The 19,457-nt window shown below is 43.4% G+C and overlaps 1 protein-coding gene and 1 long non-coding RNA gene across 2 annotated transcripts in view; one reads left to right on the forward strand and one right to left on the reverse strand.

Moving 5' to 3' along the window:
- Positions 1–9,140: 9,140 nt before the first annotated feature.
- Positions 9,141–12,305, reverse strand: LOC117356702. The gene is made up of 2 exons (XR_004538698.1): positions 12,153–12,305; positions 9,141–9,755 (listed from the first exon to the last, which is right to left on the reverse strand). It is a non-coding gene; the product is annotated as an uncharacterized LOC117356702 (long non-coding RNA).
- Positions 12,306–12,307: 2 nt separating this feature from the next.
- The window catches only part of GPCPD1 (glycerophosphocholine phosphodiesterase 1), a 234,105-nt gene continuing 226,955 nt past the window's right edge, over positions 12,308–19,457 (forward strand). The window contains 1 exon segment of the mRNA XM_033936285.1: positions 12,308–12,726. Within this exon segment, the coding sequence (XP_033792176.1) occupies positions 12,323–12,726 (404 nt within the window). The 5' untranslated portion in view covers positions 12,308–12,322.

A 19,457-nucleotide genomic window follows, 5' to 3' on the forward strand; every position in this document is an offset into this window, starting at 1 on the left:
TACCGCAGGGCTTGGTCTTGGGCCTGGGCCCAGTACTATTCAATATCTTTGTAAGGGATCTGTCTCAGGGACTTCGAGGCAAAATTACATTATTCGCTGATGAAGCTAAACTATGCAACGTTGTGGGCAGGGCAGCAGAGCCTAACGGCGCAACCATGCCCGGCACCATGGAACAGGACCTACTTTTACTAGAACAATGGTCCAGTACTTGGCAACTGAATTTTAATGCCAAAAAATGTAAGGTAATGCACCTTGGTAATGGAAATCCATGCAGAACGTACACCCTAATGGTGAAAACCTAACAAGAACTGCAGCAGAACGGGACTTGGGAGTAATTATCTGGGATGATATGAAAGTTGTCAATCAGGTGGAGAAAGCATCAGCAAAGGCTAGACAAATGCTGGGATGCATTAGAAGAAGCTTTATCAGCCGAAAGCCTGAAGTTATACTGCCGTTATACAGATCCATGGTGAGATCTCACCTGGAGTACTGTGTTCAGTTTTGGAGGCCACATTATCAAAAGGATGTGAAGAGAATGGAGTCGATTCAGCGAATGGCTACTAGGATGGTTTCAGGACTCAAGGATCTCCCATACAAAGAACGTCTGAACATGCTGTGTTTATATTCTCTCGAAGAGCGCAGAGAAAGGGGGGACATGATAGAAACATTCAAATACGTCATGGGCCGCATTGAGGTGGAGGACGAAATCTTTTATCCTACGGGTCCCATGGCGACAAGAGGGCACCCGCTAAAACTCAGGGGGGGAAGATTTCATGGGGACACCAGGAAATACTTCTTCACTAAAAAGATAATTGATCGATGGAATAGTCTTCCACGTCAGGCTGGTGATAAAAAAGCCTAATGCAGCTTCATAAAAGGGGACCAAAGGGGGTAGGGAGGAAATAAAACAAAAATGGAAAATAAGATACTACCATTTTATTGGACTAATACATTTTTCAATTAGCTTTCAGAGGCCAGAACCTCTTTTCTCAGGTCAGTAAAGTATACTGCTGTTACAGTATCCTGCCTGACTTGAGGAAGGGGGTTTGGGTCTCTGAATTAGTCAAAAATGTATTACAATTAGTCCAATAAAAGGATCGCCTTATTTCCATATTCTATTTATAAATATTTATCAACACAGCTACAATACTACTATTCTAGAAGCATACCGCGTGGTTTTGTGCGTGCACTAAAAACGCTAGCACACCTTAGTAAAAGGAGCCCTAGGTGTAGTCTTTCAGAAATTGAATATCAGTTATGAAAGCTAAGACCTGGGTAACTCTGGTTTTAGAGAAGAAAGAGATATTAAGACCAGCCGTTGTGACACTTGAATCACTGTGGGATCCCACTTGACATGGACAAGAAATGGACTTTTTAAGGGCTAGGGTCCAGGTGGTGGAGACTTGTGAATCCTCGGTGGTAAAATATAGGAATTATATTGCAAAAACTTCTAGAGTACCTTGAAAATCAATCGAGGCGATTTAATCTATAATTTTTTTAACTTTCCTAAGTCTCCTTACACTCAGAGATGATTATTATGTTCATGCATCTAGTTGGGGGAATGGGGGGGGTGAGAGGGAGGGATTGTAGTTATGTACAAATGTAAATACTTTGGTCTGTTTTGCTATTGATGTTTCTATGCACTTGGAAAATGAATAAATATATTTAAACATAACTTTCTTAAGTCTCCACTAATTCCAAATGCAGATATGTTTTATGAAATTTCTGGTGGAAGTTTTGAGGATGCTGTTGGAGTCACTTGCTCCTATTACACATGCTTAAAATTTTCAGGGCTGAAGAACTGTTGGCCCGGAAGGCTATAGCTGAGAAAGAAGAACCCCTGGGACTCGCTGCCTTTCTGCAGTCCTCTCTGGAAGGGGTAACACTTAAAACTACATTAGTGGTTTCCTTCACTTTTGAATTAGACGGCAACAATGTTTTGAAGCTCTTTCCTTTAGCTATTTGGACTCTCAGTTCATAGGGTCTAAAATAAGAGTATTCTCTGATTTGGCAAGAGATACACAGTTAAGGCAAAAAGCTTTCCTGATCCTTCGGGCTAGGGTACAGACTATATCTGCTAATTTTGTGTTAAGATGTCCTTGTAATTGTTATATTGTTCATGAAGGTAAACAATTTAAATTCTTTGACCCCAACCAACTTGAGGAATTTCTATGTGCTAGAGAAGAAATTAATTTCATGGTGTAAATCTCATACGTTCGCTGTAGACTGGCAGGGGGAAGGGCTCCGGGGCATCCCTGCAATGTGATTGTTCCTTTTTTGTTCTTACATTAACCTACTGAAATTAATTTTTCCTACATTTGGGATCATAATTGCTTAAAAGTTGTGGACGAAGTATGTTAAATATTTCCTCTCTACTTTGAGGTTTATTGTATTTCAGGAATTTCTTGTTTGTCTCCAATTATTGGTGATGTAAATTTGGAAATTAAAAAAAGAATAAATAAGAAAAAAAACAACAGACATATCAGAAACTCTCTCAGCTCCCTTAACATACTTTGAATCTCTTGTGATATTTGTTCCACGATAACAAACTTTTGTCAATTACTGCTGATCTTTCTCTAACCTTTCTTCAGTGAACATCAACCTGAAGTATTTTAGCATTTCTTTTGTTTTTTTATTCCCTATCCCATGCCACACATTTTCCCTTGTGTCTTCTTACGGTCACTTTTACAAAGCTGCGCTAGCGGTGTCCGCGCGGCAACAGCCCTGAAGCCCTTTAAATCTCTCTGGGCTTCGGGGCCGCTAGTGCGGCTTTATAAAAGAGGCAGTTAGTCTTTACTATAAATTCTATTTCTGATCTTTTTCCTTTCACTCTTGTCTCCATAATTTCTTTACACTTACTCTTTTGATATTCTGACTTCTTCTCCCACAAGCTTTATTATATATCCTTTGTTTCCATGTTAACTACATGTAGTGTTGTTAGCAAAATCATCTCTGTATGCAGCATGAGAATGTAAACAACCTGAAATAAGGAAGGAACTGTTTTCTATGCCTATGTCACTTGAATGATTTCAACAAATTCATTGCTAATTGTGAAAGGGTACAAACCAGTTTTCTTGTCCAAAAGTAGTAGCAAATGGAGGTAGGCTACTTAACCCTAATCAGCATACCCTACTGTAGGATTACCTATTAGAACTATTGCTTTTGATGCCAGAGAATTAGAAGAATGAGAACACAGGGCTGAACAAGAGAATCAGAAAAGCCGAAGAGGCAGTTCAGTGATATAAAGCTGCTATTATATTAGCAACTAAAGAGGAAGCTTGCATGCAGAAGCAGAACTCAGAGCCTGGGTCACTTAGGTGCTGCATGATCACAAAGAACACAAGAGAGATTTACTCAGAGTGATACTAGAGGTACAAATCCATGAACTGAGAAAAGTATTGCACAGAAATAAGATGCAGATAACAGGAGTCAGATCCTTGTTGAGCCCAGGTTCCAACCCACATGCAGCATTGTCTCTTGGTGCTATGAGCAAGATTAGTGTTGCATGTAGTGGATCTAGGCCACCATGGAAATATAACTTGTGTAAGGAACACAGATACCAGTGAGCAGACCTGGACCTAAAAATAGCCTGTAAAAACCCTTGGTCCCTTTTTAAGGACAATCACCGAGGCGCAAAATCTATATATACCGCGTCCAAGGATCCAAGAGGAAAAAGAACAAAGAACTGGTGTGGATCACTGTAGAGGTGAAGGAAACGATCAGAGACAAGAAAACTTCATTTAAGGAATGGAAAAGGTCAAAAACAGACGGAAACTGGAATAACACAAACAACATCAACGCAGGTGCCATAAGGCGGTAAAAGGGGCCAAAAGAGACTACGAGGAAAAAATAGCCAAGGAGGCGAAAAATTTCAAGCCGTTCTTTCGATATATTAAGGGGAAACGACCTGCGAAGGAAGCGGTAGGACCGTTGGATGACCATGAAATAAATGGAGTGCTAAAGGAGGACAAAGAAATCGCAAACTGAACACATTTTTTTCATCTGTATTTACTGAAGAGGACATACACAGCATACCAGAACCCATCAGACTATATGCTGGAAATGAAGACGGGAAACTAACAGGGTTGACGGTCAGTCTAGAAGAGGTATGCAGGCAGATTGATAGACTTAAGAGTGATAAATCACCGGGACCGGATGGCATCCATCTGAGGGTCATCAAGGAACTGAAAGGAACTATAGCTGAACTGCTTCAGCTAATAGCCAATCTGTCGATCAAATTGGGAAAGATTCCAAAGGACTAGAAGGTGGCGAATGTTACGCTGATCTTCAAAAAAGGTTCGAGAGGAGATCCTGGAAACTACAGACCGGTGAGTCTGACCTCGGTACCAGGAAAGATGGTAGAGGTGCTGATAAAGGACTGCATCATTGATCACCTTGACGGACACGGTTTAATGAGGACCAGCCAGCACGGTTTCAGCAAAGGTAGATCTTGTCTGACGAACTTGCTGCACTTCTTCGAGGGAGTAAACAGGCGGATAGGCAAGGGCAACCCGGTCGACATTGTATATCTGGATTTTCAGAAGGCGTTCTACAAGGTTCCACATGAATGACTTCATAAAATTGCAAGCCATGGAATCGAGGGTGAAATACTCACGTGGATTAAAAACTGGCTGGAGCATAGGAAACGGAGAGTGGGGGTAAATGGACAATACTCAGACTGGAAGAGTGTCACCAGCGGGGTGCTGCAGGGCTCGGTGATTGGATCCGTGCTCTTCAACATCTTTATAAATGATCTGGACATTGGTACGACAAGTGAGGTGATTAAATTTGCGGACGATACGAAGTTATTCAGAGTAGTGAAGGCGCAGGGGGATTGCAAAGATCTACAAAGTGACATAATCAAGCTTGAGAAATGGGCATCGACATGGCAAATGAAATTCAACGTGGTTAAGTGCAAAGTGATGCATGTCGGTAACAAAAATCTCATGCATGAATACAGGATGTCTGGGGTGGTACTTGGAGAGACCTCCCAAGAAAGAGACTTGGGAGTTCTGATCGACAAGTCGATGAAGCCATCTGCACAATGCACGGCGGAGGCAAAAAGGGCAAACAGAATACTAGGAATGATAAAGAAGGGGATCACGAAGAGAAGAAGGATATGAAGAAGAACACAGTACTACTCGAAAGGGTCCCAAGAAGAGCGACTAAAATGGTTAAGGGGCTGTAGGAGTTGCCATACAGTGGAGACACTGGGCCTCTTCTCCCTTGAAAAGAGAAGACTGAGAGGAGACATGATCGAAACATTCAAAATACTGAAGGGAATAGATTTAGTAGATAAAGACAGACTGTTCACACTCTCCAAGGTAGGGAGAACGAGAGTGCATTCTCTAAAGTTGAAAGGGGATAAATTCCGTACAAACGTAAGGGAGTTCTTCACCCAGAGAGTGGTGGAGAGCTGGAACACTCTTCCGGAGTCTGTTGTAAGGAAAACACCCTCCAGGGTTTCAAGACTAAGCTGGACAAGTTCCTGCTAAACTGGGACGTATGCAGGTGAGGCTGGACTCATTTAGAGTACTGGTCTTTGACCTGGGGGCCACCGCTTGAGCGGACTGCTGGGCAGGATGGACCACCAGTCTGACCCAGCAGCAGCAACTCTTATGTTCTTATGTTCATGGAAATTCACCACTCTTGTTTTGTATAGCACTAAATCCATTGAGTACTCTTACTAATTCTTTAGGTCACAGGTTTAATATTAATTCTAAAACCACCCTTTTATCAAGCCACACTGAAAAGCAGTGCGAGCTAAAAGCCAAGCAACCCATTCTATTCCTATGGGTGGCTTGGCATTTAGCTCTTGCTGCTCGGCAGTGCAGCTTAATAAAAGGGAAGAAAAGTTAGTAAAGATGCTGTTTTTAGCTAACTTGAAGCACCACAGTCCCAGCAACAAATCTAGTAAAGAAAAGCTTTTCCAATGACATCAGGATGACTTTTTTTGGCTTGGACTAAAGTGCTAATGCAAACTTTGCCCACTGTGGCCTTCTCAGCCTGGGACAACGTAGTGACCCAGAAGAAATCTTAAGAAGTGAAAGAACATTGTCATTCTACAGTCTTGTTTGGTTCTTTGTTTTTTTACTGTGGAAACTTTGGTTTTTTGTTGCTCTTAACAGTAACTAATTGCATTCCTTGCTTTTATATCAGAGTAACTGAAAGCCAGCTGCTTATCAGCTTTATCCAGCAGAAAAGTCTGAATTAGCCTTGGTCTATTCTGGAAAACAAACCCATGTATTGCAAGTGCACATCAACCACTTTAAGAATTTGAAATGAGGTTTTGCTTATGTAATCAACTACTTTATATTTTAGGCTTTAAGGAAAGGTGGGGTAAAAATCTAGAGATATAATTTTTGTGTCACTATAATTACATTATTCTAGCCTGACTCATCAAGAGTCCTCTCTCATTCTATGATCTTAAGAAAAGCTCTTTGTGCCTAGACATTGAAGTTTGTTACCTCTAGGTGTAAAGGAGTCAAAGGTAAATCTGGGAGTAGGACTGGCAGAAACATAGGTGTGGTGGAGCAGAAGCATGTGATTTCAGAAGCCTTCTCAGCACTGTAACATCAAAAATATGAATGGAATCCTATAATTTTACTGCATTGTAAACCTGTATCTTCAAGCCTTTGTAGAGGTCACAGTCAGTGAAGTGGAACTAAGCAGATTCCTGAAAATTGATTCTGTGCTGAATTTCCTCAGCCATATCTTTGCAAAGAGAATTTTCCAATTGAGGAAAGTGACAGTTACATAATGCCCCTCCGGCTCCAACCTAGACCCCTGCCCACTACACCTCCTAGTGACTGTGAAAGACGTCTTTGTAAACTCCATCCTTCCTCTCATCAACACCTCTCTACAAACAGGCATACTGCCCACAAACTGGAAGTCATCAGTCATCAGACCAATCTTGAAAAAACGCACACTCAACCCTATTATTCAGTCTCTACATTAGACCTGTCCTAGACATAGCCCACAAATACCAAGTACAGATTAACTCCTTCACAGATGACATCTAACTATACCTACCGCTAGGAGAAACCCACAATGCCCAGATAAAAAAAAATCCTACACTGCCTCTTGGAAGTCAAAAACTGGATGTCTGTCAAATTACAACTAAATGCCTCCAAAACAGAACTCCTTTGGATCCGCATAGAACACTGCAACTGCACCTGTCCCTCACTATACTGGGACTCAACTACCATAACTGCAAAGGACCAAGAACACAGACTAGGAATACTTCTTGACTCCAACCTATCACTTTCCAACCATATCTCTCAGATGGTATCTTCCTCATTTTACTACCTGCAACAATTCCAAAAAAATAAGGAGCTACTTTTCTGATTCTGATTTCACTCAAACACGCTAAGTCCTCTCCTGCATAGACTACCACTACGGTCTCACAGCGAAGAACATACAACGTCTCCAGCATGTACAAAACATGGCAATCAGACTTCTAAAATACCTCCATGCCCGCAACCCTGTCTCCCAGGCTCTATCGTCAGCCAAACGTTGTGTCTTAAAAGGCCTGATGCTAGCGTTCAAATCCTTGCATGACATGGCACTAGGCTATACGACAACCAAGCTTCCCATGTTGTGCCACACCGGTCCCTTCACTACCAGGATGAAATATGCCTCAAAATGCCACCTTGTCGTGCCCTTCAACTGCAAACTGCCAAATGACGTTCCTACTCCTACTTCATACCAAGCCACTGGAATCAACTGTCCCCACAGATCAGATCCATTGAAAGTCTCCTCAACTTTAGGAAACCAATAAAAACATACCTCTTCACCTAACTCCCCTGCCTATGACCAAAGAATATAAGAATAGTCTTACTGGGTCAGACCAATGGTCTATCCAGCCCAGTATCCCGTCTTCATGGAGGCTAATCCAAGTAACAAATACCTTGCAAAAACCCAAATGGTAGCAGCATTCCATGCTACCGATCCAGGGCAAGCAGTGGCTTCTCCCATCCATGTCTGTCTCAACAGCAGACTATGGACTTTTCCTCTAGGAACTTGTCCAAACTTTTTTTAAAACTAGCTACATTAACCACTGGCAATGCATTCCAGAGCTTAATTATTCTCCGAGTGAAAAAATATTTCTGATGGATTACAAAGAAATGTATATTGGTACTACATCCTCGGCATGTGTCACGTTAGGATATAAACTTGTATTGATAAATCTTGCACTGTAACTATAGCAAATTTAACCTGTAAACTGTATATTATGAGGTTCATAATCGAAATAAAAACCCGCCTAAATCGGCCCTTGGATGATCAAAAAGACAGGTCGTCCAAGTGCCAATAATCGAAACAGGTTTTAGATGTATCTAAAAACAGCTTAGACCTTTTTACTGCCGCTGTACGCTCAGAGCTGAAAGGGGAGTTTTAGGAGTGGTGAGGGTAAGATATGGGCGGGACGTGGGCTAAGCTAGACTGCAAGTATAACTGAAAGTTTAACAAGACTGCCTAGACAGAACTTATATGTTGTGACTTAGGCGATCTAAAAACAGGTCTAAGGTATCCAAAGTGACCAAATAACCACTGTAGATACAAAGTACAGACCCACATAGACTCCCCCAGAGAACAGCAACAAAAAATGATAAAGAGGATGGAACATCTCATCTATGAAGAATATGGAACAGGCTGGACCTCTTCAGCTTTGACAAGAAGGACCGAGGGGATAAGATACAAATGTACAAAATCGTGGGTGGTGTAGAACAGTTAAATAGGAGTGGTTGTTTAACTTTTTGAGTAATACTAAACCAAGAGGAAACGTCATGAAACCAGTGGAGTGAAAAAGTACTTTTTCATACAGCATCAAATTAAGATATGGAACCTGTTGCCAGAGGGCATGGTTAAAGTGACTATTATAATAGGATCAAACAAATTCTGGGACACATGGTCCTTAAAACATTAGTCATGTAGATGTGGGAGAACCAGAACTATTGCTCATCCCTAGAAATGAGACTGAATGTTGGACTTGTTGGACCTTGGTCTGAATCTACATGGCTTTTCTTATGTTCTAATGTTTTTATGACTTTTTTGTGAAAAGCAGTTTGTACATAAACTTCCCTTGTAAATAATCAGTGAATACAGTTTCTCAATAAAGTTGTATGGAGCATTAGAACTCATATTTTACAGATTCAAGTTTTATTAACATTTTATATAATTGCCTATCAAAAATTTCTAAGCTATATTAGCCTCCCATTTCTCCAGTAGAAACATTATGGAAAATCTCGTGTCTAGCCGTTTCTTCATCCATGAGCTTATACTTTTGTAAAATACAAAAAATCATCTTTGCCCTGGCTCTGTGCTTGAGGATCAACTGTTGTCTTCTATGCCATTGCTAGGGGAAATGGTCATTTCCTCACATTTCTGGGAACTCATTTAGGAGAAATCCTCTTAGATGGAGATCCTTTTAATTGGCCCTAAATGGACTTCCTTAACAATGGCAAAATGCCCAGCTAGGACGTTAAATGGGGTTCACTGGCTTCATGCTGCACTCTGACTTCAACAGTTTTAATGGTTACTGCCTGACAAATGAATCAGGAAGAACTTGTAGTTCAGCAGGTTCCTTTGGTTTTGAAGCCTAGTGTCAGGAGGTATGGTGTGCTGCTGAGTGATCAGTTCATATTGGTGAAGTCTAACATAGCCATTCTCAATATCCATTCCTTCTGTCTTCTTTCCTCCTTCTCTTTCCTAGTGCTTAAGAGGTGTGAAGTTATCCCTGTCATCTTCTCAGCAGCCTGTAGATACAAGGAAAAAACACAATTTGAAGTGTCTGTATACAAATACTAGAAAGTCTAAAAATGAAAGTAGGGGAGTTAAAAGAGTATAGAGCACTGAATGATTAGGTCGATATAATAGGCATCTCAGAGACCTGGTGGAAGGAGGACAATCAGTAGGACACTGTGTTACCCGGGTACAAATTATATTGCAATGATAGAGTAGATCAAATTGGAAGGGTATGTGTGCGCGCTATATGTTAAAGAGGGCATTGAATCAAACAAAATAAACATTCTGAGCAAAACAGATAGCAGCATGGAATCTATATGGATAGAAATTCCATGTGGGAAAGGAAGGAATATATGGGTAGGGTTATACTTTTTTAAATTGTGTAAACCGGCCAGATATTAGTTTGATGGTCGGTATATTAAAATTTAATAAACTTGAAACTTGATACTACTGCCCCCCTGGACAGAATAAGCAGACAGATGAAGAAATGTTTTCAAAGATCAGGAAAGCTGGCAAATTGGGCAGTATAATAACGGGCGATTTGAACTATCAAAACCACTGGAAAGGATAAATATTATCACATATACACAAATTACTTTATCCTCTTCTGTTGAGGTGGAGGAAATACTAAACACAGATTGTGGTGGGGGGAAAAAAAGACCGCACATTATATCAAAGTGCTTATCAGAACAGCGAAAGCTGAAAGCAAGTAAGCTGTTTAATTATCATTGGTCATAAATTTCTACCAGTATCTGTAATTTTTATATTCCTCCTCACTTGTGAAACAGCAGTCGTGGAAGGCAACGCAGCAGTACTTTGAAATTGTGCACGGGACAATTTTGTGCACAAGATGCTTTGGTTTCTGCAGTCATGGAAGTGAAGATAAGAAGTAGCAGCAGAAGCCCACTCTGATAACATCATCCAGAAGCGACAGCAACTGCCAGGTGACAACATCAGAATGGTGGGACGATTCAGCATGGCTGTTTCAGAATTGCTGTGATGAAACAGCCTGTGATGAACTGGCTGCGATGAATTGCCCCATTCCGTCAGTGAGCCACTTCACACTATACCCACTGTCAACCTCTGATATGCACAGGGAAGATGGAGGCTAGGAAGGAGTGGAACATTTTCCCAAAAAGAGAGCAACCTCCTTGGACTCCTTGTGATTTGAAATGAATACCTCCTCTTTAGGGAGGGCAGGCACAGGGCACCACAGATAGGACTAGGGTGTAGCAAGGTAAGGACCCTTATATTGTTCAGCTTGCCTCTCCTATTTCTGATGTTAGCATGGGAAACAGGTGGAGGAAGGGGACTGTGCGGAATGGGGTGATTCATGGTGGAGAGTATAGAATTTTGGGGTTAGGAAATCAATCTAACATATAAGGCCTTTGGCTGCAACATATTCAGACTGTATATTTTTTTTATTCACTACCAAGAGCTTTTGTACATAGCTTAGCCCACAAGCCCTCACACCTATCAGAGTAAGCCACATAACTAACACATTGTTCATTGCAGATGCACTCTGTTCCATACAGCTGAGGTCACAACACATTACAATAGAAGGCTGGCCTAGTGCAGCTCCCATGTGCAATAAGACAACCTTAGACACCTTTCCCCCCCCCTCCAAAAAAAACCCTCAAACCCAGCACATCTACCAGTCTGACCTGTCAAAACTGCCCACAATAGATAGATCACCCTATCAAGCTCTGTCCTCATCTGCAAAGCCTTGATCACATGATTTTAAAGTGCTCAAGACCTGTGCAGATGAGGACAGAGCTTACAGAGATGGGGCAGGGACATAATTCCCTGTGTCATTCTCTAGTGGGGGTAAAGAATGGGGTGCTCCTATGCTAATCAGCACAGCCACATTACCACTTACTAATTGGTTAGTGCAAGCATGAGGCTTCACTGGGTAACAACAGTAAGTGTATATGGACTAATTTTTTTTTTAGAAATGGCAACAGCACATAGCCATTAATACAAAAAGAATCCCCCGCCATTTTTCTACTGCAGTGGTTAAGGTCACTTTTTACTGCAGTTTCGTAAAAGGACCCCTAAGTAATTTGCAGCTCTAACTATTAGGCTAATTAGTCTAATTCAACGCATTGAATTAGACTAACATGCCTATCACATTAGCTAACACTGACACGAAACTGTTTTCTCTTTTTTAACAGTGCTAGCGGTCGCTATGGTACATTTAAAATTTCAACTACCACCCTTCCTTTAACTAATAAAGATTATTTTTGAGAAAACAATGCAATGTGATATTAAGAATATTATCCTATCAGTCTATACTAAAAATTGCTGAGCCTAGTCTCAGGAGGGTAAGTTCATGACGTTCTGCAAGTTGTCCTTCCTTGACCCCTGACCGGGGTCTGTAAACAAGCGTCTAAAAATCGAGCGGACACCTTTGCGTGGCATCAGGATCTGGAACGGGCTGCTTTCAAAGGATAAGAAAATCATTTCCTGCAGGAAGTCTCGAAACAGCTGTCACCGACCGCTTCCCCTTAAACGCCCTCCTCCCCCAGCCAAACCTTCGCCACCTTTTCCCCCATCGCTAGCCTTAGCTGCGTTCAGTATGCAAAGACGCAAGTGCTTACATCACAGACCTAGCCTCGCGCTTGACCCCGCCCACTCCCCTCCCCCTCTTTGGGAGCTGCCGCCGTCGCCACCCTTGGAAGGGCGAGGCTGGCGAGTCTCTCCGAACGCTGCAGTGAACAAACGAGCGGGGAGGAAGCCGCTATTGGTTGCCACAGGGCATCACGTGAATGTCCGTGCGCACGCCCCCGCTCCCGTTCTCCGCCCCATCCCCGCCCCACCGGCTGCGGCGGGTCGGCCCAGGGCGGCTGGAACCGGTTGTGTCCGCCGCACAGGTGGTTCGGGAAGCGGTGGCAAGAGCGCGTCCACGTTTCAGTATGAGAACAGAGGATCCTCGCTGAAGGTGATAGGCAAGGCTTCGACCTTCTCTTTCTTTGGAGCTCGGTAAGCGCAACGGTGGTGGGGGAATTTTGGAACGGCAAGAGAGCGCTCGGGGTTACGGCGTTTTGCCGGAGCGATGAATGCAGACCAGTGGAAGGGTAAAGCTTGTATTTTTGTTGTGTGTGGAGCCGGTTGCAGTGGTAAGTGCGGGTAGGAACAGCGAGCGGCACGGGGGTTAAAGAACCGATAACAGGAAGGACGGGTTTGGTATCTAGGGAAGAGGAGCTGGTCTTTGTCGTGAAAGGGTTGTGATAGTTCAACAGGAAGTGAGTGACAGAGGACTAACACGCGACAGCGTTAGGCGGGAGATGATGCTACTATTGGGAGGGCGAGCAATACCTCAAAGGGAGTTTCGCGCATACTGTAGCAGTAACAAATCCCGCTCCTAAACTCGGCTAGCTATGATCTAAATCATGCCAGAGATCCTCCTGCAAGATGATTTGTTTTAGTATTTCTCAGACCGAAAGTGGTGTGGTTGCCCTGTTCAGCCTGAATGTAAACAAATCATCCAAGCCAGGCAGTGTTCTTTCTGTTGGTTTCCGGCAGGAGCACCTCGGTTCTCATGCTTTTATTTCTCTTCTATTCATGTATCCTATTCCAGAGATAAGGTGATAAAACTTAAATTGCCCCTGCATGTATTAGTGGAGGAATAGACTATGGTTAGAGCAGCAATATGAGTACTAGGGCTGATGATTTAAGTACCACTGATATTTCTTGGGCAAAGCCACTTAAACTCTATGTTATCTGGGAGAAAATACAGTACTTATATAGGATATATAAACTACTGGTGGTATATCAAGTCCATGATTCTTTTACCAATTCGTAGAAAGCTTTTCTTTTTGTTTCTATTTTTAAAAAGTGCAGTTCTTTTGACACCTACACATTTTTTTCTACCAAAGTGTTATATCTTTTGTAATACTGGCGCTTTTTAATATTTTTATATCTTGCTATCCTTTAAAACTAGGATCTAAACTAAAATTATGTTATTGTAAGTGTGGTTGACCCTGGCCCAGGTTGACCTGAAGATAGATTTCTGGGATGTTTTTCTGGCATAACTTGGCACCATGGTGTCAAGATTTTTTTTAAGTTTGGGGATTCTTTTTTTGTATTATTTCTTTATAAGATCACATTTCAGGTTAGGTAGTTGCTTGAAATGGCAAGACATTCGGAATTGTTTGCTTTCATGCATTCTATGATCCAATGCAAAAAAAAAAAAATGTGAAGGATGCTGAAGCAGTGAGACAAGCCAAAATAATCTCTAATTCTCAAAGATATCACTCCCTTAAAGATTCTACAATTGAATGTTTAAAAGCAACTTCATGAGTATACAAGAACTAGAAACTAGCTTTCTTGGAAACTGTTCCTTTTGTATTAGTTTCAATATTTTCTTTAATCACATACAACAGTCATGTGAAAAAATTAGGACACCCCATGAAATATTCAGTTCTTTCTTAAGAAATGTTCACATATCGATGTCAGATCTTTTTTTAATTTATCTCTGGAAAAGAAAGTGATGTAATTGCAGGTAAACAACAAGTTTTTCTTGATTTACTCATGAAACAAAAGATATCCACAATAATATGTATTCCAACTAAGAAATAAATTAGGGCACCCTAATAGCTACTGCTACCTCATTTGGGTGAAATAACTGCAGTGAGACATTTCTTGAAGCCATCTACCAGTCTCTGACATTGGTCTGAGGAAAGTTTGGCCCACTCTTCAATGCAGAATTCTTTCATCTGTGAGATGTTTGAGGGGTTTCTTGCATGTGCAGCCCATTTCAAATCACCCCACAGCATCTCAATGGAATCAAGATCAGGACTTTGACTGGGCCACTACAGGACTCTCCATTTCTTAGTTTTCAGCCAGTCCTTGGTGGATTCACTGGTATGTTTTGGGTCATTGTCGTGTTGCAGGGTCCAGTTCCGCTTCAGCTTTAATTTTCTTACAGATAGTCTCACATGTTCCTCAAGCACCCTCTGATACATGGTAGAATTCATGGTGGATTCTGTGATGGTGAGCTGGCCAAGTCCTGCTGCAGCAAAGCATCCTCAAACCATGACACTTCCACCTCCACGCTTCACAGTTGGTATGAGGTTCTTTTCCTGGAATGCTGTATTTGGTCTACGCCAAACATGTCCCCTTTTCTGGTGTTCAAATAATTCAATTTTAGACTCAATTGTCCATAGAACCCTATTCCAGAAGTCCTGGTATTTGTCTATGTTCTCTCTGGCAAACCAGTCTGGCCTTGATGTTTCTCTTAGAGAGTATTCCTCCTTGCACACCTTCCATGCAAGTTAAATTTGAGCAGTCTCTTTCTGATTATAGAGGCATGCACTTCCACATCAACAGTATATATCGCTCCTTCTGTAGGTCCCGTGATGACATTTTAGGATTTTTGGAGACTTAGCATCTTGCAGTCTGCTCTGGGGGGTCAACTTGCTTGGACGTCCAGACCTGGGCATGTTGGCAGTTGATTGGAAAGTCCTCCACTTGTGCACTATTTTCTGGACTGTGGAATGGCTAATGTCAAATTCTTTTAAGATCTTTTAATATCCCTTACCAGACTTATAAGCTGATACAATCTTCTTTTTGAAGGCCTCAGACAGCTCTTTTGATCTCACCATGGTGTTCACTTTCACTGCAGCAGTCATAAGCACACCAAACTAAATGACTGAGGTTTAAGTAAACTAAATGCTGAGTAACAATGTTTTAATCATGTTCACCTGATGTGATACACCTGTGTGTGATTTGAGCCACTTTAAGTGGGAGGATATGTGAGGGTGTCCTAATTTATTTCTCATTTAGAATACACATTTTTGTGGATATCTTTTGTTTCGTGAGTAAATCAAGGAAAATTTTTGTTGCTTATTTGCACTTAACATCACTTTCTGTAGCGCCTGGTAGACTGGTATAGTCCTTATGAGGACTATACCTCACTGCTACCAGCAGGTGGAGACTGAGAACAAACTTGTATATCAGGATAGCTTCCCCTCTTGCAATCCAGGCTTCCTCAGTCTCCATTAAAGGAGGTGGTAAGGCTAATTCAGCTCCCCTCTTAGTACTATTGGAATTTTGTTTTGGACTCCTGGGTTCCCCTTTTGTGCCGGATAGAGCTTGGACGGGTCCTGTTTGGGAGATCTGACAGACCTTGGGAGTGTTAAACTCGGCAGGTCTCATGCTGGATCCCTCCCCCCATCTTCCTCTACCTCCCCACATTTTTGTAGAGGTGCCTCAGCCGGCGGCCTGGCCCCCTGATTGGTCAGCTCTCCAGCTTTGAGAACCGTGGAGTCTGTTCTGACTAAGTGAAAAAAAAATCCTGAGGTGTGCTGGTCTAAAGGGCTCAATTCCCTTTAAAACTGCCATTTGTATTGGTTTTTTTCTCATCTAACTGGCACTTTTATTACAGCTAGGGCGTTTTTCAGCACAATGAGCACTTTTAGGGGGGAAAAAATGCTCATTGTGCTCTAGACGTAAGGTACGGAGTTTTGATGTGATAGCTCTGGCGGTCCAGGTGATGATGTATGGCTTGCTAGTGGCTCGGGTGTGTTTTTGCTGGGCCGAACATATGCTTGACAGTAAATCTGAGGATTGGGAATTGCTAAGGCACGAAGTGGCAAAGATTGAATTGGGTGCTTCTTTATCTTTCAGATGCCATGTATGACCTCTTGAGAGTGGCTTCGCGCTTGGTCGGCGGATACGGCATCCAAAGCTAAGATGACAAAGTTTCCTTTTAAAGGCTCTTTCTTGTTTGGTGAGGACCTGGACAAGTTGGTTCAGACTTTCAAGATTCTAAAGTACTTTGTTTGCCTGAGGATAGGCCTAGGCCGCTGGTTTGAGGTGATGGTGGGCGTGGGCGTGATTTCCGCCACTTCCGCCCTGATCGAGGGGCTGCCTCTTTTCAGTCTCCTGGGCTATCTAGAGACAGGTTCTTCCAGCGCATGCAGTCCTTTTGTGGGGCCTGCCGGGATGCGAGTAGCGCCCCCGCCGGGTCCCCTTTTGCCCGACCTGCCCAGTGACTCCTTGTCGACACCCGTCTTGGTTCCAGTGGGCACCCGTCTGAGGGATTTTTATCCAAAGTGGGCAGAAATCGCGTCCGATCAGTGGGTTCTGGAGGTGATTCGGGACGGTTACGCTCTGGAGTTTACCCGTTTCTTGCCAGATTGTTTTCTTGCTTCTCCTTCACAGGTGGCGTGGAAGCAACAAGCCTTTCGTCAGACCCTTCAGAGATTGTTAGATCTCCACGCGGTGGTTCCAGTTCCCCGCAGGAGTGGGGAACAGGTTGGTACTTGATTTACTTTGTGGTGCCCATGAAAGAAGGGACCTTTTGGCCCATCCTGAATTTGAAGGGGGTCAACAGGGCTCTTCGCGTGCCTTCCTTCCACATGGAAATTCTGTGGTCTGTTATTCTGGCGGTTCAGTCGGGGGTGTTTGTGACCTCTCTAGATCTGACGGAGGCCTACTTCTACATTCCTATTCGGGCCTCCCATCATCGCTTCCTTTGCTTTGCGATCTTGGGGCAACACTTTCAGTTCTGTGCACTTCCCTTTGGTCTGGCCGAGGCTCCGCTGATGTTCACCAAGGTGATGGTGGTTGTTGTGGCGGCATTGCAAAAAGAGGGCATTCTAGTTCATCCCTACCTGGATGACTGGTTGATACGAGCGAAGTTGTTCCAGGAGAGCACCCGGGTCATAGCTCGGGTGGTGGAATTTCTGCAGTCGCTGGGATGGGTAGTCAACCTTTCCAAGAGCTGCTTTTCTCCATTTGGAGTATCTAGGAGTGCTGTTTGACACCTCCTTGGGGAAGGTCTTCCTTTCAGAGGCCCGGGTAAGCAAACTGCAATCTTAGATTCACCTGTTTATGGCATCCCAGTGTCATTGGGTGCAGGATTTCCTCCAAGACTTTGGGTCGATGGCAGCTTACCTTGATGTAGTGAGGTAGTCGCGGACCCACATGCGTCCTCTTCAGTATGCTGTTCTTCATAGGTGGTCGCCTCAGAGGCACAGTCTGGATCATCCTATTCCGCTTCCAGGCTTGGCTTGGGGCAGTCTTCATTGGTGGCTCCAGACCTCCCATCTTGTACAAGGGGTGAGTCTGGACCAGCCGTAGTGGACGTTGCTGCTCACAGATGCCATTCTTCTCGGTTGGGGAGTTCAGTGTCTAGGTCACTCAGCTCAAGGCACCTGGTCCATGGAAGGAGGCTTCTTGGAGACCAGAGCCATCCATCTGGCGCTGTTAGCTTTCTAGTCATTTCTGATGGGCAAGTCAGTCAGGGTTCTTTTGGACAATGCCACGGCGGTGGCCTATGTCAATCATCAGGGGGCACCAGGAGCAGTTTGGAAATTTCAGCTTCTCATATAGCTGGAGTGGAGAATGTTCAAGTGGACTTCTAAGTTGTCACGTGCTAGCTCCCGGAGAGTGGTAGTGGTGTCTAAGCCCCTTGGCCTTTCAGTTGATAGTGCAGTCTTGGGGTCAGCCCCTCATGGACCTGATGGCCACGAGTGTCAACGCCAAAATGCCCTGCTTCTTCAGTCGTCACAGAGACGGTCAGGCCAAGGGCCTAGATGCTCTGTTTCAACCATGGTCAATGGAGGGGCTTTTGTACGTGTACCCTCCGTGGCCATTAGTGGGCAGAGTTCTTCTCTGTATAGTTTTTCACGAAGGCCTGGTGGTTCTGGTGGCTCTGGATTGGCCCAGGTGGCCATGGTACGCGGATATGGTGAGGCATCTGGTGGCGGATCCTCTTCCTCTGCCTCTCTTGGACGACCTTCTAACTCGGGGTTCCATTCCAATGTTCGATCCGGGTCTCTTTTGTCTTAGGCTTGGCTCTTGAAAGGGATCGCCTAGGTAAGAAGGGGTATTCAGATAAAGTGATCTCAACTAAGGAAACCTGATGGCAACTTTGCAGAATCGGACCCTGTTCTGCCACTTATTTCTGACAGATGGGATGATCAGTGACACTCAGAAAAGCACACAGACAATATAAAAGCATAAACAATAACCCTTTAATATATATATAAGAATTAAATAACTTCACTGTAATCCCAGGCATCGACCTCCTTCACAATTGGGAATCCCTGCAATTGATAGGCGGGTGGACACGGGAAACTATCCCTTTAGACGTCTTGGATTCTAATGTTAGGAGCAGAGTCCCGTCCTTATAAAGGGTGAAAACTGCTGAGTTCAAAAGCATAAACAGCAGGTGCTGGTCTTTTGTTCTTTGTTTGGGCAACACCCAGGTCAAGGAGGTCAAGATATCAGATAAGCAAGGAGGTGTTGCAGAAAGCAGCTTCCCATCTGGTTTTACTGGTTTTTGTTGTTTGGACAGCACTCAGGTCAAGGAAGTCAGATAGGCAGACTTGAGGAGACATATTACGTAGTATGTTGAGTTTCAGTTACCCCCCTGGCCCTAGGCATAACAGACCCCGATAAAGCCGACCTACTGAACAAATACTTCTGCTCAGTATTTACCTGTGAGGCACCAAGATCCGACTTTGAGCCTTGACAATTCTTGGTAGATGCTGCGGGTGGAAAATTCCTGAACGGGTCTTCTGAGACCCGTTCAGGAATTTTCCACCCGCAGCATCTACCAAGAATTGTCAAGGCTCAAAGTGCATAAAGCCATGGGACCAGATAATTTGCACCCTAGAGTGCTTAGGGAATTGAGAGATGTCCTGGCAGAACCATTAGCCGTGCTCTTCAATCTTTCCCTGGGCATGGGAAAAGTTCCACTA

Source organism: Geotrypetes seraphini, chromosome 3, assembly GCF_902459505.1.
Source record: "Geotrypetes seraphini chromosome 3, aGeoSer1.1, whole genome shotgun sequence".
NCBI classification, from domain to species: Eukaryota; Metazoa; Chordata; class Amphibia; order Gymnophiona; family Dermophiidae; genus Geotrypetes; species Geotrypetes seraphini.